General features: G+C 36.0%; 6 protein-coding genes and 1 non-coding gene across 10 annotated transcripts; 3 read left to right on the top strand and 4 right to left on the bottom strand.

Annotated features, from left to right (window-relative positions):
- Positions 1-79: 79 nt before the first annotated feature.
- Positions 80-5,483, top strand: LOC102607298 (general transcription and DNA repair factor IIH subunit TFB2). 2 transcript variants are annotated; one of them, XM_006467754.3, is made up of 15 exons: positions 81-365; positions 732-893; positions 1,410-1,478; positions 1,735-1,828; positions 1,954-2,054; positions 2,160-2,205; positions 2,287-2,346; positions 2,838-2,906; positions 3,401-3,484; positions 3,579-3,662; positions 3,930-4,015; positions 4,143-4,233; positions 4,561-4,641; positions 4,738-4,812; positions 4,899-5,483. In XM_006467754.3, the coding sequence occupies exons 1-15, from the start codon at positions 253-255 to the stop codon at positions 5,034-5,036; spliced, it is 1,353 nt and encodes a 450-aa protein (XP_006467817.2). In that variant the 5' UTR covers positions 81-252; the 3' UTR covers positions 5,037-5,483. The 2 variants fall into 2 exon arrangements, with proteins under 2 accessions (XP_024951371.2, XP_006467817.2); XM_025095603.2 differs by lacking the exon at positions 3,401-3,484 and having other exon boundaries at positions 80-365.
- A 143-nt stretch (positions 5,484-5,626) lies between these two features.
- Positions 5,627-5,699, bottom strand: TRNAV-UAC (transfer RNA valine (anticodon UAC)). The gene has a single exon. It is a non-coding gene; the product is annotated as a tRNA-Val (tRNA).
- Positions 5,700-5,976: 277 nt separating this feature from the next.
- Positions 5,977-7,642, top strand: LOC102607595 (tetraspanin-19). The gene is made up of 6 exons (XM_006467755.4): positions 5,977-6,351; positions 6,434-6,533; positions 6,682-6,762; positions 6,858-6,962; positions 7,105-7,302; positions 7,396-7,642. The coding sequence occupies exons 1-6, from the start codon at positions 6,185-6,187 to the stop codon at positions 7,405-7,407; spliced, it is 663 nt and encodes a 220-aa protein (XP_006467818.1). The 5' UTR covers positions 5,977-6,184; the 3' UTR covers positions 7,408-7,642.
- A 117-nt stretch (positions 7,643-7,759) lies between these two features.
- Positions 7,760-10,684, bottom strand: LOC102607890 (sphingolipid delta(4)-desaturase DES1-like). Its single transcript, XM_025095064.2, has 3 exons — positions 9,849-10,684; positions 9,509-9,724; positions 7,760-8,854 (listed from the first exon to the last, which is right to left on the bottom strand). The coding sequence occupies exons 2-3, from the start codon at positions 9,668-9,670 to the stop codon at positions 8,027-8,029; spliced, it is 990 nt and encodes a 329-aa protein (XP_024950832.1). The 5' UTR covers positions 9,671-9,724; positions 9,849-10,684; the 3' UTR covers positions 7,760-8,026.
- Positions 10,685-10,826: 142 nt separating this feature from the next.
- LOC102608182 (hypothetical protein) lies at positions 10,827-14,504 on the bottom strand. 2 transcript variants are annotated; one of them, XM_006467757.4, is made up of 5 exons: positions 14,212-14,504; positions 13,069-13,219; positions 12,849-12,915; positions 12,517-12,751; positions 10,827-11,364 (listed from the first exon to the last, which is right to left on the bottom strand). In XM_006467757.4, exons 1-5 carry the CDS (start codon positions 14,289-14,291, stop codon positions 11,154-11,156), a joined length of 744 nt encoding a protein of 247 aa, XP_006467820.1. In that variant the 5' UTR covers positions 14,292-14,504; the 3' UTR covers positions 10,827-11,153. The 2 variants fall into 2 exon arrangements, with proteins under 2 accessions (XP_006467820.1, XP_015382538.1); XM_015527052.3 differs by lacking the exon at positions 14,212-14,504 and adding an exon at positions 13,365-13,522.
- Positions 14,505-17,815: 3,311 nt separating this feature from the next.
- Positions 17,816-20,942, top strand: LOC102608470 (uncharacterized). Of its 2 annotated transcripts, XM_025094679.2 has the most exons (4): positions 17,816-18,308; positions 18,996-19,935; positions 20,238-20,328; positions 20,502-20,942. In XM_025094679.2, exons 1-4 carry the CDS (start codon positions 18,013-18,015, stop codon positions 20,693-20,695), a joined length of 1,521 nt encoding a protein of 506 aa, XP_024950447.2. In that variant the 5' UTR covers positions 17,816-18,012; the 3' UTR covers positions 20,696-20,942. The 2 variants fall into 2 exon arrangements, with proteins under 2 accessions (XP_024950447.2, XP_006467821.2); XM_006467758.4 differs by having other exon boundaries at positions 17,816-19,935.
- A 238-nt stretch (positions 20,943-21,180) lies between these two features.
- LOC102608955 (CBS domain-containing protein CBSX5) lies at positions 21,181-23,160 on the bottom strand. Its single transcript, XM_006467760.4, has 2 exons — positions 22,422-23,160; positions 21,181-22,309 (listed from the first exon to the last, which is right to left on the bottom strand). The coding sequence occupies exons 1-2, from the start codon at positions 22,793-22,795 to the stop codon at positions 21,445-21,447; spliced, it is 1,239 nt and encodes a 412-aa protein (XP_006467823.1). The 5' UTR covers positions 22,796-23,160; the 3' UTR covers positions 21,181-21,444.

The raw sequence follows: 23,160 nt of genomic DNA, 5'->3' as shown, positions 1-23,160 counted from the left end.
ACCTAAATGAATTTAAGTCAAACTATAGGTGATTCGTGATATTTAGTTATTTACCTCTACTTTTTATAAACGTGCTCGCTCCATCATATGTTACTCTCAACACTAATCAGACTCGGGGTTCTCGAAGTATAAGAACGCCGGAAAAAGGATGGATTCCAAATTCTCATTCATAATAAAATTCTCTTAATCATTAAAGCCCTTACAAAAGCTTGAAGTTATTAAATCCCAAAAAAGAGGAATTTGGCAGTAACAATGCCGCTGGTGAAGATCATAGCGAAAAATTTCATGGACATGGTGGCGTCACTGACCGCTAGAGACCTCGATAGGCTCTACGAGAATCCCTTCATTTGCGAAGCCATTCTCAGGTAATAAACATTTATTATTTTCTAATTTCATTTTTTTTGTCAATTTAATTACCGTAACTAAAGTAATTGTTTGTTAAATTGCTACTAGATTATTCGTTGAGGCAACAGCTTGCTGAACTCAAACTTGCAAAAAGAAAAAAAGAGAAATGAAAATTATGTTTTCATCAATAACTTGAAACAGATTCTTTTATAGGGGAATGCAAAAACTTTGTGTATTTCGTTTGCAAATTTTCATCATATTTTTGGATGAGCATACTTGTAATCAAAACGTCAGATTTTTTGTATTTTAAGTGCCGATTTTTTCTTGCGAGAGTTATGATACAGTGATGCTTTTTTTTTCTTTTCTTTTCTTTTTTGGGTTCTCAGGTCACTGCCACCACTAGCAAAGAAGTATGTAATGCAAATGTTCTACATTGATGGTGCAATACCGGCTAAGATGATGGAGGAGTGGGTGCTTCCAGATGGGTTCACTAAGCACAGGGTAGCCATTGATCGGTTGGTTCAGTTGAGATTATTTTCAGAGGAAAAGTATGTAATTTCACTGAAATATTTTTACTTTTTTTCTTTTTTTTTTTCAATATTGACTGCTAGAAAATGAGAAGAATGCTAAATCAGTGAAAATTTCAAGCGACTATAAGCATTTTTTCTATTGACTGCCAGAACCAAAGGTGCCTAAATGATATGAGATATTTTAAGCTTAATTTACTCTAACTTAGTTGCTACGACATCTTGATTTGTCGTCATGAGTTTCTCTTGTTAGGATGTGAAATACAAAGCTTACTTAGGAATTGGGTTATATCTGTTGACAGCTTCACACATAAGTTGTCTACTGCTGGTTAATATGCTATCAATTGTTTGGCAAATTATTTAAAAAATATTAAGTTTTGCAGCTTTATCTGTCTATAGTCTGATGTATCTCTATATGCTTGAATGTTTGTCTTCCAACATAATCAATAGTACTCTCTTTTTTTAATTTATAAAAGATTTTAAATTTAATTTTGCACTGTTTGCCCTATCCTGATGTTCTTCACATTTTAATGACAGGAAGAAGGAAACCACTTATAGATTAAATTCAACATTCCAGTCTAACCTCCGGAAGCATTTAATATATGGGTGAGTTTTAGTGCAAGGAGATTTTGATGATTCCCTTCTTTATGTATTCTGTAGGGTCATGCAATTAAGAATTTTGATGATCATAATTCATTGATTGATTGTCCTCCTTCAAAATTTTCAAATCTGAATTATACATTTCCTTATCTTAAACTTGAAGATATGAGATTGCATTGGCTTTTGCAGTTACTTCCCAAGTTTTTTTTTGAGCACCTGTCATCACATATTATGTTTTAAAATAATGATTCTAAATTTGCAGTGGAGCTTTGCCAAGGGAACCAATGCCTTCTGGTATTACTGCAAGGCTTCCAACCTTGGAGGACCTTGAGGCCTATGCCATTGGACAATGGGAGGTGCGAAATGCTATTCCGTTCTTTCATGCTTAAGGATTTTTCATGCCAGATGCAATGACATAATTAATTACAATTGTGGTATTGCTTAAGCCATTATCTTAAATCTTCCAATTGTGTTAAACCAGTGTTTCTTGCTGCAACTTATTAGTTCAACCCAAGCTGAGAGGCCAACAAATTTCAGCTCTTCCATGATGAAGGTTTTCCAGCGTGGTCTTTTGAGTCGAAGGTAATATTTTCTGTCACATTTGTAATCCTCTGTTTCTTGTTGCAAACAGTTGAGAATCCTGCTTCTTGCATTTGGTATCATGTTATTTATATGCTTTGTTTACAGGGATAAAGAAGCCCCAAGATTAACAGAGAGTGGTTTTCAATTTTTGGTATGAGTGTTGATCACAAGACTTTGGATTCCCTCTTGTTTGAGCTAGTGGAACTTATTTTTCATGTGTTTAAATTTGCAGCTGATGGATACTAATGCACAGCTGTGGTACATCGTTAGAGAATATATCTCCAATTCCCAGGTGTGGCTTCTGATATTCTTTTCAGTGATTTCTCTGCATCAAAATTCTGCACGTCCCTGTCTTTGATTCACGGGTATAGAATCTCTTTGTAAAAACTGAACTGAGTGAAGTATCAGGAGGACAAAAGAATGGATTGACTTATCTTTAAATCTCATTAGGATACCCAATTGTTCATTTTAGAACTTTGATTTTTATATTACGTACATGGTTATGTGATTAAAGAGTTCATATTTAGAAGTATGTATATCTTTTTTCTTTTAGAATATTAACTGCCTTCTTTGATTTGTGTTCTGTTTCTCAATAGATCTCTATAGTAACTGCTAATACAAAGTAGAACTAAAATTTTTTTTTCTTCAGTATTTCATTAGTCTATGTAATAGAGATAAAAGTTCACTGGTGTTCTAAGTATATGTGGGACAGCACGACTCTATGCTTGCTTATGGTCTATAATACCAATAATATATTACATAACTTTTCTCATTTTCTTGCAGGAACGAGGCATAAATCAAGCAGATCTGATTTCTTTTCTTCTGGAGCTTAGTTTCCACGTTGCTGGTGAGGTAGCACATATACGTTCTATGGCTTGGCACATTATTCAGTTATTCCATTTATTCAAGAAGTATGATAGATTTCTGTTTGGCTAATACTTCTGGTTTTTAACAGAAATTCAGACATTTTTTGGTATCATTGTTGCATTAAATATTGTCTTTTGTTCTCTTATCCATTTTAGTAGCTGCTTATATCTGTCTTAGGAGAAATTCTAGAATACATCTGTTGTATTACAACCAATTAATGCATGCATGACATGTGTAATTGAGTTTAATACAACCACCACTTACATGATAGTTTAAAAAATAAATGCACACATGTCATGACATTATTTGCTTGTTGTATGGGTGATATGGTACAACAGATGTATTCTAGAATTTCTCCTGTCTTAGTATTGCTTTTAACTTCTCACTATCTTGAGGTCCTTAAAATTTTAATGTCAAGGAATTCTCAGTGGTTTGAGATCTCACTTTATTTCTGTACTCTTTGCTCTGTCATGGTATAGGCATATAATTTAAACACACTGAGTGAAATACAAAAAAGTATGATCAAAGACTTTGCAGACTTGGGATTGGTCAAACTTCAGCAGGTTGTACTAGTCTGTGCTACAGAAAAGGCTTGTTATCTGTGTTAATTTAGTATTACTCTGCTGGAGTTCTCATATGTTTTCCATGACAATTCAGGGCAGGAAAGAGAATTGGTTTATACCTACTAAATTAGCTACCAATCTTTCAATGAGCTTAACTGATTCATCAGCACGGAAAGAGGTATGCTGTTTGAGAAATCATCGACTCTTATTCTGAATAAAGAATATGAAAGAATAAGTAAAATCATTGTAATCTCCGTAAATGTTGAATGTTGCAGACAATTGTGTGATTGAATTGTTTAAAAATTATAATTTTATTTTGTAAACTGCGTTAATTTTCTATTAGTTTAGGTCCATCTTGTCAAATTATTTTTGCTGGAAACCAAAATGAGGTCTCATTTTTATGTTCTCTAATTACATAGCTCATTCTACATTTTCTTCTCTTCAGGGATTTATTGTAGTGGAAACAAACTTCAGGATGTATGCTTATTCAACATCTAAGCTACACTGTGAAATTTTGCGTCTTTTCTCAAAGTAAGTCAGCCATCTGCTTGATAAATTGTTATAGTCTCTTCTAGGTTAAAATTCTGAATTACATTTTGTTATTGAACTACATTGGTCAGTCATAAAACCTTTTGTTTAATATTTTGCTAATGTGCAGGGTAGAGTATCAACTTCCAAACCTTATAGTTGGAGCAATAACCAAAGAAAGCTTGTATAATGCTTTTGAGAATGGGATTACTGCTGAGCAGGTGATTTCAGTATTTAGTTGATCTGGTGATCTGTTTTTTCAATTAAAAAATGACTAATGTGGTCAATTAACCTGCATGCATATGCAAGTAACTTCTGACATTCTTAATAATTTGCCCCCTTACACCTCTTTTTGGGTCCCAGCCACCCACTACTTCTGAAATTCTTTCTACCTGAAGTCATTGACTTTTTTTTTTTTGGGGTGAAGTTTACATACTGTTTCTGATATTCTTGTGGCCTAAATAGTTTTTTCTTTCAAAGTTGCTGTTTGTTCAATTACTTTTGCAGTCATTCTGGCTCATCTAACTTCTCGATTGTCTGTTTTGCAGATAATTAGTTTTCTTCAGCAAAATGCACATCCTCGGGTTGCTGACAGAATGCCATCCGTACCAGAAAATGTCTGTGATCAGGTCATAGTTCTTTCCTGCGTTCAGATGTATCGCATGTATCAATGCTTCCTGACCTCCCTGACCTAAATGTTTCAAATTCTGTTGTTACTTTGACAGATAAGATTGTGGGAATCAGATCTGAATAGGGTTGAGATGACCCCTGCTCATTATTATGATGAGTTTCCCTCAAGGGTAATCTGACATTTCAATTGGATTGATTTCTCTCGTCTCACATCTTTCAGTGATCACATTTTAAAGTTATGTCATAAATCTTGTAGGATGTCTTTGAAGCTGCTTGTGACTATGCAAGAGATCGAAGTGGTTTGCTATGGGAGGATCCAAAGAAAATGCGTCTAGTCGTTAAGGCAGAAATTCACATGCACATGAGAGAGTTCCTTCGGGGTCAAAACAAGTAGAATGATATGTTTTCTTGACCATGCAGAACTTACTGAACAAAAAAGATGACAAGTCATGTCTTGCTTGGGAGTGTTGCATGATAGCATTGTTATAATTTGGGAATTTTTTTTTTGTGTGGCCCAGTTTGTATCTGCATTGAAGCTACCAGAGGCATTTTCCAGATTCATTGCAAACCAGATGGGAAAATAAGAAACTGAAAATTCTTTCTACCTGAAATAAACAGAGGTGGGGTTGAAGTCCAGGAAAACTCATCTAATCCCTACATTGAGGGATGATGTACGCTAGAAAATAGGAAAAGAGGAAAGTGTTGTGTTATCTTCTCTGTAATCTTTAACTTTAATTTAACTTAATATTACTGAAAATGTAAATGATGGAAGTTCATAGAATTTTGATGGCAAGTTTCCTGTAAAAATTTGTATCGATTTGACTAAAATTCATTTTCGTTAGTCCGTCTTTGTTTTTCTGACTTGGACAGCTTTATGGAGTTTTAATGAGCAAACTGACAAGTGAATCCAAGTCTGGGCATTTGCTATTTAGTATTGGAAAATGCATTCGAAAATGTGGAGTAGAGAAATCGCGAATTTAAAAATGCTGCTGCCCAGGATCGAACTGGGGACCTTTAGTGTGTAAGACTAACGTGATAACCACTACACCACAGCAACTTGTACGTCGGTTTGCTAACTAATAACATTTAAATATTTATGTCACAAATGTCTACAGAGGAAACAATCTGATTGCTTTGCGAGAACGGAAAGAGTGCCGAGCCAAAAAACGAGAAAACACATTGGTGGTCATGGTTTCCAAGAAATTTCTTAAGCTAACTATCATACATGTAAAACTAATCGTGCTGTTCTGTCGTAGCACCAAAATACTCCAATTTCTCAGAAACAACGTAAAAACTTATCTCAATTTGCTCCTAGACATTTTTGGATATTGAGACAAGACCAAAATGTGTACCTTCGTTCCATGTTACTTTGGTTCCTCAAAAAGTGTAAGAAAACTGAACCCCATATGTTGATACAGCTACGTTCAGTTTACAATAACATTTACACTGTGTATGTATCCATAGTAATCCTAAGCATGTTTACGTGAAGTTGGTCGTTTTCGAATTTTGCTTACACCTAAAGATACAGGGAAGTTGTAAATAATGGAAAGAATAGCAATAACTTGCCTGCAGTCATTCCTAAAAGCTTTGAATTTGATCATGGGAATTGTTGGTATATCTATGATCCTATATGGGATTTGGATGATCAGAGTTTGGCAGAGAGACATGGAAGGGCAATCATTTGATGATTTTTGTTCAATAAATCCATGGTAAGCTCAAAGTTCTCACTTCCCACTTAGCTTATGCTATGTTTCCATCAGCAATAATCATGTACTCACTCTATTATTGCAGGTTTATATGCAGTTTCATTGGCATTGGTGTGACCTTTTGTCTTATAACATGCCTGGGTCATATTGCCGCCGCTAGTGCTAATGGCTTTTGCCTATCTTTCGTATCCTTAGCTATTGTGCACTTCCTCTTCGAGCTATTGTTATAGTTTAGGAATAGGATAATCTTTCTTTCAACACAACTTATTATGCATTTCAAGTATAATTAATGTGTTTTCTGTTCAAGTATTTGTTGATCTTGAATGAACAAAGTATATGCTGATTACCTGTTTGCTTCTTCTATTGGAGACTGCAATAGCTGCCGATATTCAGCTAAACTCTGAATGGGAGAAGGTACCGATTTGTTCTTCACAAATTCTCTCTTCCATGACCATAATAAGAAAATAATAATAATAATTGGGCTTCACGTCATTGATTTGCTTTATCAGGATTTACCTGATGACCCAACAGGGAGGTTCCATGATTTCAAGAAATTTGTGAAATCGAACTTTGATATCTTCAAATGGATAGGCATTTGGATCATCTCGGCACAGGTAATTTTATTTGTATTATCTAACACTGTGATTTGTAATCACAAAATAAATAACACTGATTTTTAATCACAAACTAAAGTATATATCACTCAGTACTAGTTCCTAGCACTACAAAGAAGGAATGATTATTTCTCAACTTCAGGTTTCTTCTGCTTTATTGGCAATGGCTTTAAGAGCTCTTGGGTCAAACCAAGGCTACAGCTACGACAATGATGGTGAATTCCTTTCAGACAGGCTTCCACTTATAAATCACCAAGTTCAAGCACCGGCATATGTCATCGGAGATCCACCCTTTGCCGCAAAATATGACCCTGTCAAACCGACTGCATATGCATGGAATGTAAAGATCCATTTCAACCCTTCCCAGCTTTTTCTTGCATCTTTCTTGAGTTGATTCTCATACTTAGCTTTTGACTTCTCTGTACGTTTGCAGACGAACAAGTGACGAGAGACGAGTGTACGCCATCATAGCCACATATTGACAATCAGTTGTTGATTTCAGCGGGAGGATAAAACCTAAAGCAAACTATTAGTCATAGCGTTCTTATGTTTCTTTTGTGATTTTGTGCAATCACGCTTAATGCCTGAGATGTTTAGATTGTTCTTAAGAATTGTTTATTCGACTAAGATCGAAAGTATCTTTCGGAACCCTGATATGAAAGAAGAAAGATGCAGATAAACACTGCCTGCCATCATGGAAACTCAAAATGTATACTACTAAGGCTAAATCACATAATTTTCTTCACAAAGTCTTAACTTTAAGAGATGATTTGTATGCCAAATACTAAGAAATCTCAAGAATCAGAAATCGTGAAGATCGTCTTCACGATACAAACGGCAACACGAAGCCAAAATTCTGCTACATAACATATAGAAAGAACAGTTTAAAAGTAATGAAAACTGACTCATCCCTTCAGTAAACTAGAGTACGTAATTTCTAATTCCTCAAAGAATGTTACATATAATAGAAACCAAAAAATAAAAATGATAATTACTGTGGCAACTCATTTTGAACTAAAGGTTGGAGGAGAAGGAATTGAACCAAAAAGTAGAGATGGGAGCACCTATTCGGATTTCTTTGTTGCAGAAGGCTTTCTCTTCATTCGGCTAAAGGGGCCGACTGTCCTATCCATAATATACATGTATATAACCTGGCTCCAAGATTTATAAGATGCTAAACCCTGATAATACTCAGGTGCAACCTCCCTGACCTTGTGGAGCTTGTTTCCAGGAATTCTTGGGAAATCATGGTGCTCATTGTGGTATCCCACATGCCACGTTAGAAAATTGAGGGGGCCATAGTAAGAATATGTCTCCTGGTCAGGGTTGAAGACATAATGTTCTGAAATGAAGTGACCAGCCATGGGGTGCATCCCACCCCCAACAAATGTGGAAAGGATCAAATAAGCAAAAGATTTCCATCCCCAAAAGTAAACAATGGTTATGTCAAGAGCTATCTGAATAGAGAAGTTAATGAACTCCCAATAACCAGGTGGCTTCGGTTTGAGAAATACAGGTCGGAAAGCATAGAAGAGGAGTTGGAAGATGACCCATATGGATTTTGCAACAACATTTGTGACCATTCGGGTTTCAGTTAGGCTTGGTATGTCCATGTCAATACCATCTACTCCTTGAAAGCGATGGTGCTCAAGGTGATACTTCTGGAAAGTGACAGACATGGGCACACCAACAGGAAGGTTAGCAAGAATACCAAGCCAACGGTTGTAGGCTGGAGTGGAGAAGGCGAGATTGTGGCTGAGCTCATGAATGGCCAAGAAGAGATTGTGGTTGAGAAAAGAGCCAAAGAAGTAGGCTGTTGCCAGTATCTTCAGCCAGCCTGCATCGTGAAGTAAAGTAGCAGTGTAAAGCTGAAGAAGAACAACCACAGTAACCTGCAGATCCACAATACTGAGGACGTGAATATAAATCTAAACCAACTACATCTGGTAATATTGTTTAAATTTCCCAACAATTCTACGGCAGAAAGATCACCAGCAAACCATATAGCGGCAAAATATTTGTGCATGCCTACATATTCAATGCTCAGGATATGAAAGTGGAGCCAAAAAAATCAACGTTCAGGAACAACCAAAATACAAGGTCAAAACAACACCAGGTTGACACCAATACGCAAACTTGCATAAAAGTGACAAAGAATTACTTAATACACCAATTCTGTTTAACCAATCACAAGAGTCTTCGTTTAAAGACAAACATGAATAAATCAGAATACTTATGGTTCAACCCCAATTCTTAATTTCAAAATGCAGCAAAACTGAAAATGTCTGAAGGAAGCTAGCTGCCTTTAGAGAATTCATATTAGAAAGCCAAATTATGATCAATGTGATGCATACAACGACCCAAAAAAGGTTACCCAGAGACACATTAACCGAAAAGGCAATAATGCAACAATTAGAAAACAACACCACAAGAAGAAATAAGTAAACATCAATCCAGTCATATAATCATCCCAGATGGGTGGAAAAAGGAGAACCGAGAAGCAAGTAATACAGCGGCATTGGGTAGGAGATGCAAAATCAAATCACCTTAGGAAAAGCCCAAGGGTCAGGACCAAAAAGCTCTTTAATTTGAGGGTACTGAGAGAGGATTTGCCGCCTCCTGCTAGCGTGAGGCTCATCCGTGTATGACCAGAAGAAATCTGCAGCCATTACTCCTTCCTCTCTCTCTTCCCCTCTCCTCCACCCCATCTCTATTTTTCTTTGCCTCTGCCTCTGCCTCGGATTCCTCCCCTCCCCTCCCCTCTTGGTTTATAAGAAGGAAAAATAACAACTTCAGTTAATAAATGGCTACCAGGCTGAGATAGGTAGATAGATTAAAAACTAAAAATAACTAAAATTAGTAATTTCGGCATTAGTGAGTAAATACTGCTGATTGTTTTGTTCGTGAATGGACCGCGTTCGTGCTCCCTCGTGTCGTGGCGTGCCCAAGTTTACGTTACAATTACAGCTGAGTTTGAACTGTTGCCAACTCTGCAGTTCTTTTTTTATGCCTCTCTTTTTTTTTTTCCTTTTCGGTTTTATAATAATATACTGCATAATCTGAGTAGTAGCATCAATAACACTATCATGAGGCCGTACGTTACCCCACAATTTCTGCTCTATTTCACATGGCTAGTTTTGGACTAATGTGATTTGTTCATGATGCATGTGCATGCGGCACTTTTTTTCTTCTTCTTTCTTTCCTTTTTTTTTTTTCTCTTTCCTTTTTTTTCAAAAGGAAAATAGTACCAAACAAAAGTAAGAGTTGCAATTTACAGATGAGGGTAAATTTCTAAAGTAAGAGTTGCAAACAAAAGTAAGAGTTGCAATTTCTAAAATGCTACCACCCTAGATGGGGCAGATGACTAGATCCAGATCTATCCCCAAATCGACGACTTTAGCTCTTATCTAAAATCATCTTTGCTATTTACATTTTATCGACAGAATTTTTAACTTCTCCAATTAGTATACAGCTGAATTACAGGAGACCGCACTATAATTTGTTAAAAGCCAGTCAAAAACCATGTAAAACACCTTTTTTTTTTTAAAGAGTGCCCAAAAAAATAAATAAAAGTTTGTCCTTAGGGCCAAGGTAAAACCTAAATTTAAATAAATATTCGTATTTTATTGGACTAGTTAAAAAATTGAAGATTTATCCCAAAAAGAAGAAGAAAAATCAAACTTACTGAGGTTAGAGATGTATAGAAAAGAATTTTATAAGCATAACATTTTGAAAAATCCAACAGCTTCCACCTCTCCTTTCATCAGTATACAGTTATAATTACCTTGTTACTGAAACTATGAGCAGCTGCAAACACTCACTTTGGAGCTCTGGGATGAAACAAAACAACTGAGGAAGCTGGAGTTGACAGATAACGGGAAGCATCTTATAAGCAAACAGAAAGCTATACATGCATGTACAAAATGTGCTACATACAATTCATGAAGAGCCCCTTCTAGTTAAAACTATCTCAACTTCACCAACCAGCCCACAATACCTCTGGCTGGATTCTTCTTAACAGAAGCGGGAAGAAAGCCACTTGCAGATCAGTTCTCAAGTTACCTAATTTTGCCGAAAAAGAATTTCGGTCTTTATGTAACTTAAAAAAAAAAGGAAAAGAAAATCAGAGGGAATCATTCATTCAGGGACCATAGAAATATATCGACTTTAGAATGTACTTCCATCTCAAGCCTATCTTAGGTGGGAATCATAAGGGTCAAAAAGGTTATCAGGAATGATCAGCGGCAACTTGTCTATATACAGGAAGAGCCGTCTTAGATTCTCCCTTGTCACTGTTGCTGAGTCGATTATGTCTCTGCTGTCCATATATACCCAGAGATCACCTGAGTTCACTCTCTTTAGACTGTCGCGGCAAAAGGGGCATGACTGAGATCTTATTCGCCTGCAATTAGTTGCAAAAGGTCATTATTACCATTTACAGGAACTGAAAAACATAGCAAATCATGAGACAAAAGCTATAATAATTGCCTGATTAAAGACCAAGGGAGAAAAAAGGAGAGAACACAGGAGGCATTTGAAAAACAAAGGATGCAAGTAATAGTAAAAAATTCTCTCTACAACCAAAACAATTGTATGTCAGTCCACAGATTGTCCAACTTCCTCAAAATTTAAACAAAAAGAAGATCATCATATTTGGAGAGTATCATCTGTATTGCCATCAATACCATCAGACTACTTGGGTCTTGTAACAACTACAAATGGTTAACACTATTGTTGACAAATTATTCACAATCAAATCACCAAGGACTAGCTTGGATACCCAACCAAAAATAATGTTATAGAATTTCCAAGCAATTGGCTTTACGACACAAGGCCAAATCACAACAATCATTTTCTTTTTCACGTCCTGGAAAATGCAAGTTTTTAGCACCATCTTGAACCAGAGCCAAAAATGCACCAGATAGATATGGATAGAATTAATCCAAGAATAGTGAATACAGTGGATCAGAAATTGGGTAATTGGTATGTTCACATGTGGTGAATCCAATGTTAAATTTAAAACGTATTAAAAAGAAAAAAGAAAGAAGAAGAAGAAAGGTGGGCACAGAGAGGGAGACCAACAATACCAATTCACAGACAAGATGTATGCATCCAGCATCCAATATGAAATTAGAATAACAAAGCTCCATGATGCACAAATAGCATCTGCAGCTATGAAGTTGCTAATCAATGCAATAAAATCACAGACTTGGAAGCATAATATAAAGCTCAGAAATTCATGAAATGCTACCATTTCAGTTCCCTACCTCAGAAGTTTTTTTTTTTTGGGTGATAGGAAACAAAAAAACTAGTATGTTAAATACAAGTTTTAACAGTTATAACAAACCAGTCATAATGCTTTCAGTGCATATATATGGACTCGCAAACACACAACCACCAATGGTCCTAAATTTAAATGGCTTTGTAGAACTGCAATCCAAGTCAGTAATGACGGGGTAAAGTAATTCATAGAATCACATGAAAAAGCCATAGGATAATTTCAGATTGTCAGGAACTCACACAGACAAGGAGGAGGGAGGGAGAGAGGAAATACCATTCACGGTAACATTTCAAGCACATGGCGTGGTTGCAGTTTGGCAAGACAATCTTACTATTTGTCTCCATGCATATTCCGCATTCTTCTTCTCTTTCAATATCGGCATCTGTATATTGCCTTTGTTCCTCATCATCTCTTCTTCGATACCTTTCCATGTATACTGCCTTCTGCTTCTTATCTTCTGTGTCTGTAACACCTCTTTGGAGTTGCAACAAAGAGGGATAAATAATCGCTGGCAAAAATTAGGAATTTTGCTTCAGTAAGATCAAAGAAGCTAAAGGCTACTTGAATTAGTCACAACATCAAATAACCAGGATACATAAATGTACCATAGAACTCTCTAATACTTGCTTTTCTTTCATGGGTAGACATGGTGGTTGTACCATCCACATAAACCTGCAAAGTTGCTAAGGTCAGCTGATTTGTTTAATATACCCAGAGATCCCTCAACCCTTCTACGTTCACCGAATTCTAAGGTCAGCTGACAGATTTCATTGAGAAAATATCCCACAAAGAAGGTTTCACACATAAACGAAAACAGGAAAAAACCTTGTAAATGAGTATTCGCAGAAGTCCAAGGGCTCCTGCAAGGTGGCAGTCTGTCCATTGTACTAAAAAAAGGAACAGGTGTGCAGCTGGACTGTATGACATTCTCATCTGAAGGCAGGCACCATCATACTCCCTTGGAAAATCCGATGCCCTGAAAACCATATAGTGGTGGGGTTAGAAATTAAACAGAATCACATCAAATATAGCAAACAATTCACTAAGTGAACAAGCTACAACTCAGACATTCAAAGAATAATTACAGTATCCAGCACTGCAGGTTTTGGATAAAAACCCACCTATCAAAAAATAATTTTAAATATTTCAAGGATGATAAGCTCTTCTAAGTTGCCAAAACCAAATACCAAACTTACAGCTAAAATTTAACTTCCAAAAACAAAGTAAATAGTACTAAAAAAATACTATGAATTGGATATTTTAGGAGCTGGGACCAGAAAAGCATAATCATCTGACCCTCACTATGCCCTTATCACAATATAAATACGAATACAATGTGACAGCAGCGCCATAATCAAGTGGAACCCATTTGGCCATGTGAACAATGGTGAACACAATTTATCAAGATATCAAAAAAGATTCCCCACCACCCTACACACTCAGACAAAGCTACAGCAAAAGTGAAGCTGTGCAGTAGAACAACCCCTTTCACATTTGAGTTTTATATTTAGATACACACACGCACATCACTTCAAGTAAAGATAACTGTGAAGACCCAGAGCGGTCACACCCAGAAATCCACCCGCAAAATTACAAACAACTCCCTACCTTATCCCCTATGGAAAACATATACATGTGTGTATCTCGATTACTAAAGAAAAAAAAAATCATATACCAATCGAGGAAACAATGAGTAAATGCTAAGACAAACACACAAAAACAGCAACTTTTCACTAAAAACAAATTATTTCAAGACAAAATTTCAAACTTGCAGGAATAACAATCAAATGCAAACGACTGAGAGCAGCTCATGAAGAAACGAAGCTGAATTTCACAATAAAATTCAAAATTGAAACCAAAATCATAATCTTTTTTTTTCACCAAAAAAATCGTAATCTAAGAAAACAAAATTTCATAGCAAAGCACCAAATTTAAAAGAAAAAAAGAAAAAGAAAAATACACACTTACAGAGTGTTGGCATGCTGAATATCGGCTTCAAGAACTTTCAAAGAGTCCTTAAACGATTTTCGCATGGAACCCACGTACATCTCCAATTTAAAAAATGGAAAAGTGGAAGAAAGCCCCAAAAAATTAAATAAAAAATGAAATTAAAAAAAAAAGGAAACCGAAAACCTAAACTTTAGAATCTCTTTAGAAAAGAGTCATAGAGAAGTGAGGTAAGGTCGTTTGAGGGTTTTTAATGGCGTTTGTTTGGGTATTGTGTGTAAATGTATGTAATGGGGTGGGTGTTGGTGGAGCTTCTATTCGGTTCTTGAAAGCGAAGCCGAAGACGCGAGAGAGACACACACTGACACGTGGACAAAGTAAGTTGTTCTGTAGTGTCTCAATTAATGAATTAATTAAATAATTAATAGATTATAACACGAATGCGAGTGTGCGTGACAACAACCTTATCCACTCCGCCTATTTATTGTCGTTTTTGTCCCCCACCTTTTACCTTTACTTTCGGTAGCTTTTGTTCCACGCAATTTTGATCGTTCCATATTTTTTCTCTCTGTTTTTAACCTCCAATCTTTCAATTATTTTCAATATTGCCCTTCTTTGATTTTTTTTTCTTTTCTTGGTTAACAAATTTATGAAAATAGCATAAAATTATGTCTAATTTACAAGATCGGGCGATTGATATATGAATTGTTGTTATCCTAGCACAATATATTATTTACCCTTTTGAAAATTAATTTTAGAGATGTCATTTTTATCTACTAAAGTAAAAAAAAAAAAAAATTTAAGTGGATTACTTCTATAAATTAATTATAAGTTTATGTTATTCCTGTGAATTTTTCATATTTTTTTTACCCTTGTAAAATTGAGATGTTTTTAAACTAAAACAAATTTTCAAGTAAATTCATGAGTTGTATATTCATCGGTATAACATACGATGTCATGGTATGTAATTTACATGATAACAACTCAATTGTATGTTACCGATTTTTTTTTAAATATATATATATATATAAAGTTATATGTTAATGGTTGAATACATGATTAGTTATATTATATAATAATATGTCCTAAATTTTGATAACAATTCCAATCAGTTCATGATTGATAAATTTTATGAAACCTACAAAATACATATTCCACACTCTTACGCTCGCTACTCACTAGCAAACACACTGCCCATACATGCCTTGGCGCTCACTGCCTTATGTGCCCTCGGGTGTTGCCCATCAGTGTGCACTAGTTGCTGTTGCGGCACCCCAAATTTGCAATGCTTGTTGCCTTGAGCTTACTCGCTGCCATAACTCTCACGCCAACTTGCCTTGCTTTAGCGTGTGTCCTGCGCATGCCCATATTGCCGCCCTTAACTTGTTACAAGGCGTCAAACCAAGCCTCGACATCGGCCTACATGGCCTAAGGGGAGGATGGATGGTCTGCTCATTCAGTTATGTATTTATAAATTGGGACTTATTTTTTAATTGCAAAACTAAAATAAAATAAAATAAGGGATGTGAACATGATGTTTATTTGGAATAATGAAATGTAACAATTCTGTTGTAAGGTTTAGTTCTTACATCATAAATCTTCATCATGTATTTATGAGACTTATGTATGATATGAATATGGATTTAATACTTTTTATTGTTATATTATATCTCATAAAGCTTTTTTTTTCACGCATATAATTTAAAAAGAAAAAAGAAAGGTTAATTTGGTCAAACTAACTTCGATATTATATCTTCACATCCAAACTAGATACACAGTGAGAAATTCACAGTAAGTGGCAATGATTTTTATTAGAAAATTATTGTATAATATTTGCATAGAAATAGTATGTAAACACAAAAAATAAATTTTATTTTTACCTCGTAGTGAAGTAATTTTTTTTTGTGATTTTTTTTGTCTTGAAATAAAATAAATAAATGAAAATGAAGAAAAATCTTGACAATTTTATAGTAGTACCATATGAACAGAGTTATATGGAAACAATGAAATATTATTTAAACACTTGTTGTGATAAATGATTGTCTATGTACATGAGTCAGAGCCGGAAATTTTCAATCTTGAGATGTACAATTTTTTGCTTTTTTTAAAGAGACTATTGCTCATGATATTTACAATCATATAATTACTGAGATCTGTTTATATCAATTCTGATATGGTACTGCTCAAATTTTTAAGACGTCAACTCTTCTCTTGAAAAAAAAACTGCCTCTACTTAAATTTTGAGAAAAAAAATTTAAAATTTGTGAGGAAGTAGTTCTAGCCACTGAGCCAAGCCCTAGTGGTTTACAATTTTTTGCTTTTAAATGTATTTGAAATATAGTCTTACAGAGTTGGTAATATGCAAAAGCAGGAAGGGCATTTAGGTCAACCTGATAAGATACGAATCTATAGGGAGAGAGAGGAGATTCAGTTACATCATAATTCACGCATGTTTGTAACAGTCTATATCTGATGGCTCGAGAAATTGAGGAATAAATAAAGGGGCCGTACCTGTACGTGTTGGGTCAGTATAAGGCAGTCTGGCAGATATGTGCTAAGTGCTAACAGTGCTGTTTCAATTTTCAATGATATCTTTTTTATCTCTCTTCATCCGATTCAGCCGCATGTACATTTAAGATGTTTGGTATTAGGAATTAATTCTTTCATGGATTTCTAATTTATAAATTTTTCTTTTTTAAAAGAATGAAATGGATTTAAGCTCAACTCTGTGAAAAAATTAGGGTTATTTACGTAACCAGAGGAAAAGGAAGGTTCAGCTACTACACTAAACTACTGCAGTAATTTAATAAGAATTTTGGTAAATTAAAATTTGAAGACAATAACCTTTCAAATAATCACATTTACATATGCGATAAACTAATGATAAAAAAAAGGTTGTGGGGACGTGTAATGACTACACTGTGTGTGCGTTTATATATATATATATATATATAATAGAGTATGAATATTTGATGTAAATCTTATTAAATATATAAATATTAAGTTGGTTATTAAGTAATCCGTTTATTTTTTGTGTCAACTTAGAGTCTTAATATTTTGACACGACTATTAAATGGATCGTATTTAAGTCAACATAAATTTAATATGACGCGAACACACCTAAATGACTCATTTTCAGCTGTAATTAGGAAGGGGTCTTTTGACACCCTCTAAAATCCTCAAAATATATATATTTTAAAATACCCATTTTTATTTATAAAATATTAATTTATGTGATGAAATTAATCATCTTTTTTATAAAAAAATTTACTTATAAAATATATTTAAATTCTAAAATCTTAAATTATTTTCCTCTTACTTTATAGTTCACAACTATAAACTCTTATAATTTTTTAAAGAAAATTATTTTTATTAGAATATAAATATAAATTATGAAATGGGGTGGATGTAAAGTATTTATCAAAAAAATAATTAACTTAAGTATTTAATTTAATTTCCATTCAAAAAATTGGAAACGAATCAAATCATATTTGGTTATTAAGATAATTTCAATAAGATATGCGGTTTATGTGGAGTATTGAGGGGGTGTCAACAGGCGTAGCCTCGATCCAATCGTGTGAGAAAAATTATATTTAGGCTTTAGTTGGGTCCAGTCGTCCGGAGCACGAGAAGACGTGGATCTCCAAGCATCAATAGAGATGACCATACCAGGACAATCATACGAATTGACGAAAATGTCCTTGTGGTTCAAAGTTACTGTTTCAGAGAACAAACGTAACACCTGAGAAACCCCTGTTGGCTGTTGCACTTGCTATGTAACTGAACAAACAAACCGACCTTCCGATCACGTTACACTTCCAAATGAAAACCTTAGTTTTTGTAAACTCAATTGGTAATTACTCGAATCCATTGATTATTTCACCTCCAAATTTTCTCACCCATTTTCCATTACTTGCTCAAAATAATAAAACATTCCTTCCCTTTTCCCGCTCAAAATGGTTTCCCGATCCCAAAACCCTAAATTTATCTCCCATCAAAGCTGTTACATCGCCCGAATCATTGAGTTACGGCGGGTGGGAGGATTTGAGGCTCAGTGACTCGGTTGTGTCAACTCCGCTGCGTGATTTTTTAGTTTCCATTGGAATTGATGATCGAAAGTATGTCTTTATGTTTATTTTAGGGCTTCTATGTGCCTTTTCCATTTCTAGGGTCAGGGTGTCGTCTATAATTGTGTTTCCAGCTACAGTTTTGGTTTTTGCAATTGGGTTTTCATTTGGGTTTGTTCGGGGTAGCAGCTTCAGTGAAGTAGGTGCAAGTAAAAGAAGATCGAAAGAGGAAATTTTTAGGCCTAATAGTGAGAACTTGAGGAATTTATTGGATTTTTTTGAACGGTTTGAAGGTAAAATTGGTAACTTGAAAAGTGATATACGTAGAGCTATTGATTGTAATAAAGTTACAGTTAGTGATTTAGAAAATTTTTTAAGTGTAGTAGAATCAATAAATGTATCAGCTTCAAATGCTAGAAATGCCGTCGAGGCTTGTGTTGTTAACCTGGGGAATTCTAATAATGTGTTACACGGGAACCAAAAATCAAGTAAAAAGAGGAAAGAAATTGGGGATGTTGGGTTTGATTGGTTGCAATTTATTGGGGGTTTGTCTGGAGTAAAAGTTCTTAATTCAAACCCTAACAGAATTAAAGATAATATAAAGCATGAGAATGATCAAAGTCAAGGAAATAATTCAAGTCCTGGGGATGAGCAAAGGTTTCTTTCTGATGATGAGGGCATTGGCAATTTGCATTTTTCTCGGGATTCTCTAAATAATTTTTCTTTGAATCAAGACAGGGATAGAAGAATAAAGGTGGATTTGCTGGATGAAAGAATGACTTTGAGGGAGATGGGTGCAGGTGCCAAAGAATTTATGGAGACCGATGATTATACTTACCAGAATAAAAGATTGCAATTCACAAATAATCACCGTGACTCTGTAAATATGGGTCATACAAATGAAAGGGAAACACGGGAATCTGGTGATAATTTGCTTGACTCAGGAGGTTTTAGAGTTAGTTGGAACCATATGGAAAGTGAAGCTTCCTTTGTACAAGAGCACATACTCAGAAAATCGAGTGGAGCTTATAGGTCTTCTCACTACGGAGAGAAGGATGAGAATCAGATTTACAGTTCCACCTTAAGAGAATACAAGGTGAATCCTGAGGATGATTCCCATCTGACTGATCCCTTGCGTGCTCATGAGGGTGAGATCAGTTCCTCTTCGTCTTCTAAATTTACTGATGATGTGATGTTTGATAGGTATCTCATGGAAGCTAATGATCTTCTGAAACAAGCAAGAGAGTGTATGAGGAGTGGTTGGGATGGAGAGCGTGCAGAGATGATATTGCATAAGTCTGCCAGGTTACTCACCCAAGCCATAGCCGTGAAGCCTATGAGTTTGTTAGCTGTGGGCCAATTGGGCAACACATATCTTGTTCATGGAGAACTAAAGCTACATTTTAGTCGCAAGTTGAGAAGACTCCTTTTGGAAGGCGATGTCATATCTGTTGAGAAACAGAAAAGAATACTCAAGGGGCCAGATTATCAGTTTGTGAATAAAGATAAAATTGCATCTCTTCTTGTTGATGCTTGTGAACAGTGTGAAGAACTCCTTGTGAATGCTGGTAGAAAATATAGGTCGGCTCTGTCGATTGATGGGAATGATGTGAGAGCCCTGTATAACTGGGGTCTTGCACTCTCCTTCCGTGCGCAACTAGTTGCAGATATTGGACCAGTAAGCATCCCGACCCAATGTACTCAGATTGTTTATATCATCTCTATAGAAGTTTCTTCCATTCAGTGCACTCAGTTTAGCCCACATAATTTTCATTTGCTTTTAGCGTCTGTCAAGTGAGCTTCTAGCAAATCTGGACTCAGCGGCTTAAAGCCTTAAAGATTGCAGGGTCTATTTTTGTCATTTATTTGAAAAGATAATTTAACATCTATCTCACAATTTGGTTGATATAAAGTTGCTTTGAGTGGATTGGAAAGTAGTTAAGAGACATTTGAACGCAATTCTAATCTTTCAAATTTCAGGAAATGGCTTTTGATGCTGACAAAATATTCTTGGCTGCAATTGATAAGTTTGATGCTATGATGTCGAAAGGCAATATTTATGCACCCGATGGTATGCTTAATTTCTCTCTATCTATCAGAAACAAGTACTAAAGTTTCTAGATGATGAGTATAATTGTTATGCAATCAGTTTCTTTCGAGATCTTATTCATGTTTACATCTTGAATGAATATAACTGTTGAGGTATGAAATTCCAGTTGACATTAAAACATTTATGGGTTACAGCTCTGTTCAGATGGGCTGTGGTGTTGCAGCAAAGATCTCGCTTAAGGCCAAGTAATAGTAAAGAGAAGGTGAAGTTGCTGCAGCAGGCTAGAAGACTATATGAAGATGCACTTCACATGAATTCTGACAATCTCCAAGTAAGAGAAGCGTTGTCGTCTTGCATGTCAGAACTTAACTATGGTGACTTCTTTTAGTGGTTCCTGACAATACAGTATCTGGTCTGGTGGTTAATTGTCGTGTTACTTCCCTCTTGTATTCTCTTACAGTTATACTACCCCTGTTTTCTGTTCATTCTTTATTGTTCTTGTTTACCCTGTGCACTCCAATAAATGTGGCGGAACTATGGTGGATATTTTCCTGCCATCTATTGTGTTTTTTACTCTGAAAATTTTATAAATTCATAATAAATGAAAGAAGATGAGTAATCTTTTTTCTGTGGCACATGAAACGTGTTTTACTTCATTTGACTACCGATGGCACATTGCTTCCTCCCTTTAGGCTTATTTGAATCAAGGTGTTTCCTCGCCAGAAACAGTAGATTGTTCTGGTCTTTTGCTTGCTGCTCTATGATTACCACATTTTGCTCATTTTAACATTGGCATCAACAAATTTTTGGCCTTTTGCGATGTATGTTGTATGAACTATAAGCTATGTTGTGTTTTCCCCGTTAACATCGTCATTCATTGATCAATGTACATCTTATTTAGGTTAATGGTATTGCTGCTTCCATTTATTCAGATCTGAAACAGTCTGGGTTCAAATCCACACCCCAAATTTGAACAGCAATTGTTCACTTTATCATAGTGTACAAACTTTTACCGAGCAATTAATCAACGTATGCAATACTCCTATGTTTTTTTAACACTTTGGTTTTCCATGCGTTTAGCAAATAGAACTGTCAAACTGACCAGGGTGACCTCACCGCCCTAGACAATTTTTGCTTTTAAGCTTGAATCCATACAGGACAGAAATTCGGATTCTCAGCTTTTGCCATGGACCTCAAACGATCCCGGATAACCCTCAACATTCCGGTAAAGGTAACAATCCCAACCAAGGTGCAGTCCTCTTCAACAACCCAGACATAACTCACACGGCGTGCCAGTGCCTGCATAATCACAGCCATCAACGAGCTCCATGGATGGCATAAAATTGCTTCTGACCTGTGCACGACTCTTGCGGAGTATCCTCTGGACCTAACACTTTGTGCCGAGCCTGTGCTGGACTCATCATCCGATGAAGATGAATCGGGACACGAGCCTGAAGAAATTTCCAAGTCATCTTCCATCAACTCCAGGAAACCCACCATGCTTTTCTCTTCCAGCCTCTGCTTAACCAACCTTACTAGGTCTTTAGGTGGCCTACCACAGTCCATATAAGCCATCAGATCACCAGCCGAGAGAGTCACCATGGCAGCTGCTACTGTCTCATCGCAAGAATTAAATGAGAAAGGTGATATATCACCTACTAACCTGCCCTCCTCATCAACAAGGGCTACCGAAGTTTGGTTAATGTGGGATTGAGCAATTAGGGGAATTGCAAAGGCCGCCGGTTCATCATACTGGATGGCAAAAATACCGGCATCGTCAACAATGTTGAGAGAGTTGATTGGTTGATTTGGTGTAGGGCTTAGCAGTCCAATGCAGTTGAGAAAGTAACGAATAAGGTCTTCTTGGGTTAGCCAGCAGTACTCACTGTCGTTGTGAAAGGTCGATTTTAAGGAAGGTTTCGGCTGTAACTTTGTTCCTGCGGGAAGTGGAATCACAAGGTTCTGTACGCCTCCCAGTAACAAGTCTACGGCCTCCAATAAGCTGAAAGTCAATCATGCAGTAAATGATTAGATTTACAGGCAGGAAACACAAGATATTATGGACAAGGAACAAAAGCTTTTGCTTTGCAAACGAAGTCTTCTAAATTACAAACCTCGCACTTGGTTCCAAATGCCTGATGACCCCAGAAGCCTCGGGCAAAAGAACAGAAACAGGATCCTGAAGGGCAGATTCCGGGTTCAATAAATTCTCTTCTTTACACAAGAAGCTAATTATATCAACCATGCAAACTTTGCCAATACATCTACAAGCTGCTGAATCCTGATGATGATCATCAATATCGGCTGTGGTTGCTTTCCTTTTCGGGGCAGAATGATCACAGCTCCAAACGCTTATATAACTCTCGTTAAGTCTCTTGAGAGCCGACAAAGCATCGGCAACGGTGGATGAACTCACCGAGAGCGATCTCAGCGCAGGCTTTCCAATGCATAGGTCTGACACTCCTACCGATAACAATCTTACTGCCATGCACAAATGAAAAACCAAGAGACAGAAACCAAGAAATAGAAGATTTTAGCTTCAAGAATAGATTCGAAGAATGAGAGCTTGAGCTTGTTTTGTGGAAGCAGTAAAGATTATCTACGATTCTCTTTAGAGTGGTACAGGGGGGCCAAAATTTTGATTCATTTAGAGTCACACAGGTTGGCGTATACAGCTATGCAATTTATGATCGTTTTGGGGTCCCAACATTTATGTGGGCAACATTCACTATATAGTTGTTTTTGCTGTTGTTGGTAGGCTGGCAGTTCTTGTCGGATTTATTTATTTTTGGTCGACTCTTGTCGTAGTAATTCATTTTATGGGAGTTTTTAAGCATTTTCTACATTTGGCTA

Source organism: Citrus sinensis, chromosome 2 (assembly GCF_022201045.2).
Source record: "Citrus sinensis cultivar Valencia sweet orange chromosome 2, DVS_A1.0, whole genome shotgun sequence".
Taxonomy (NCBI): Eukaryota; Viridiplantae; Streptophyta; class Magnoliopsida; order Sapindales; family Rutaceae; genus Citrus; species Citrus sinensis.
Note: the sequence above shows the minus strand (reverse complement) of the source record. Positions and strands in the feature narration are given on the sequence as shown.

Excerpts from the sequence above, each read along its gene's own strand:
- LOC102607890 (XM_025095064.2), bottom strand. The coding sequence starts at position 9,670 with ATGGGGTGGAGGAGAGGGGAAGAGAGAGAGGAAGGAGTAATGGCTGCA. Across the intron at positions 8,855-9,508 it reads ACCCTTGGGCTTTTCCTAAG|GTTACTGTGGTTGTTCTTCT; the intron begins GTGATTTGATTT and ends GTGGATCTGCAG.
- LOC102608955 (XM_006467760.4), bottom strand. The coding sequence starts at position 22,795 with ATGGCAGTAAGATTGTTATCGGTAGGAGTGTCAGACCTATGCATTGGA. Across the intron at positions 22,310-22,421 it reads CATTTGGAACCAAGTGCGAG|CTTATTGGAGGCCGTAGACT; the intron begins GTTTGTAATTTA and ends ATTGACTTTCAG.
- LOC102608182 (XM_006467757.4), bottom strand. The coding sequence starts at position 14,291 with ATGTACGTGGGTTCCATGCGAAAATCGTTTAAGGACTCTTTGAAAGTT. Across the intron at positions 12,752-12,848 it reads AAGTATTAGAGAGTTCTATG|CGATTATTTATCCCTCTTTG; the intron begins GTACATTTATGT and ends AATTTTTGCCAG. Across the intron at positions 11,365-12,516 it reads TTGAAATGTTACCGTGAATG|GCGAATAAGATCTCAGTCAT; the intron begins GTATTTCCTCTC and ends AACTAATTGCAG.
- LOC102608470 (XM_006467758.4), top strand. The coding sequence starts at position 18,013 with ATGAAAACCTTAGTTTTTGTAAACTCAATTGGTAATTACTCGAATCCA. Across the intron at positions 19,936-20,237 it reads TAGTTGCAGATATTGGACCA|GAAATGGCTTTTGATGCTGA; the intron begins GTAAGCATCCCG and ends TTCAAATTTCAG. Across the intron at positions 20,329-20,501 it reads CAATATTTATGCACCCGATG|CTCTGTTCAGATGGGCTGTG; the intron begins GTATGCTTAATT and ends TATGGGTTACAG.
- LOC102607595 (XM_006467755.4), top strand. The coding sequence starts at position 6,185 with ATGGAAAGAATAGCAATAACTTGCCTGCAGTCATTCCTAAAAGCTTTG. Across the intron at positions 6,534-6,681 it reads ATGGCTTTTGCCTATCTTTC|TATATGCTGATTACCTGTTT; the intron begins GTATCCTTAGCT and ends GAATGAACAAAG. Across the intron at positions 6,963-7,104 it reads TTTGGATCATCTCGGCACAG|GTTTCTTCTGCTTTATTGGC; the intron begins GTAATTTTATTT and ends TCTCAACTTCAG.
- LOC102607298 (XM_006467754.3), top strand. The coding sequence starts at position 253 with ATGCCGCTGGTGAAGATCATAGCGAAAAATTTCATGGACATGGTGGCG. Across the intron at positions 2,055-2,159 it reads CGTGGTCTTTTGAGTCGAAG|GGATAAAGAAGCCCCAAGAT; the intron begins GTAATATTTTCT and ends CTTTGTTTACAG. Across the intron at positions 3,485-3,578 it reads GATTGGTCAAACTTCAGCAG|GGCAGGAAAGAGAATTGGTT; the intron begins GTTGTACTAGTC and ends ATGACAATTCAG.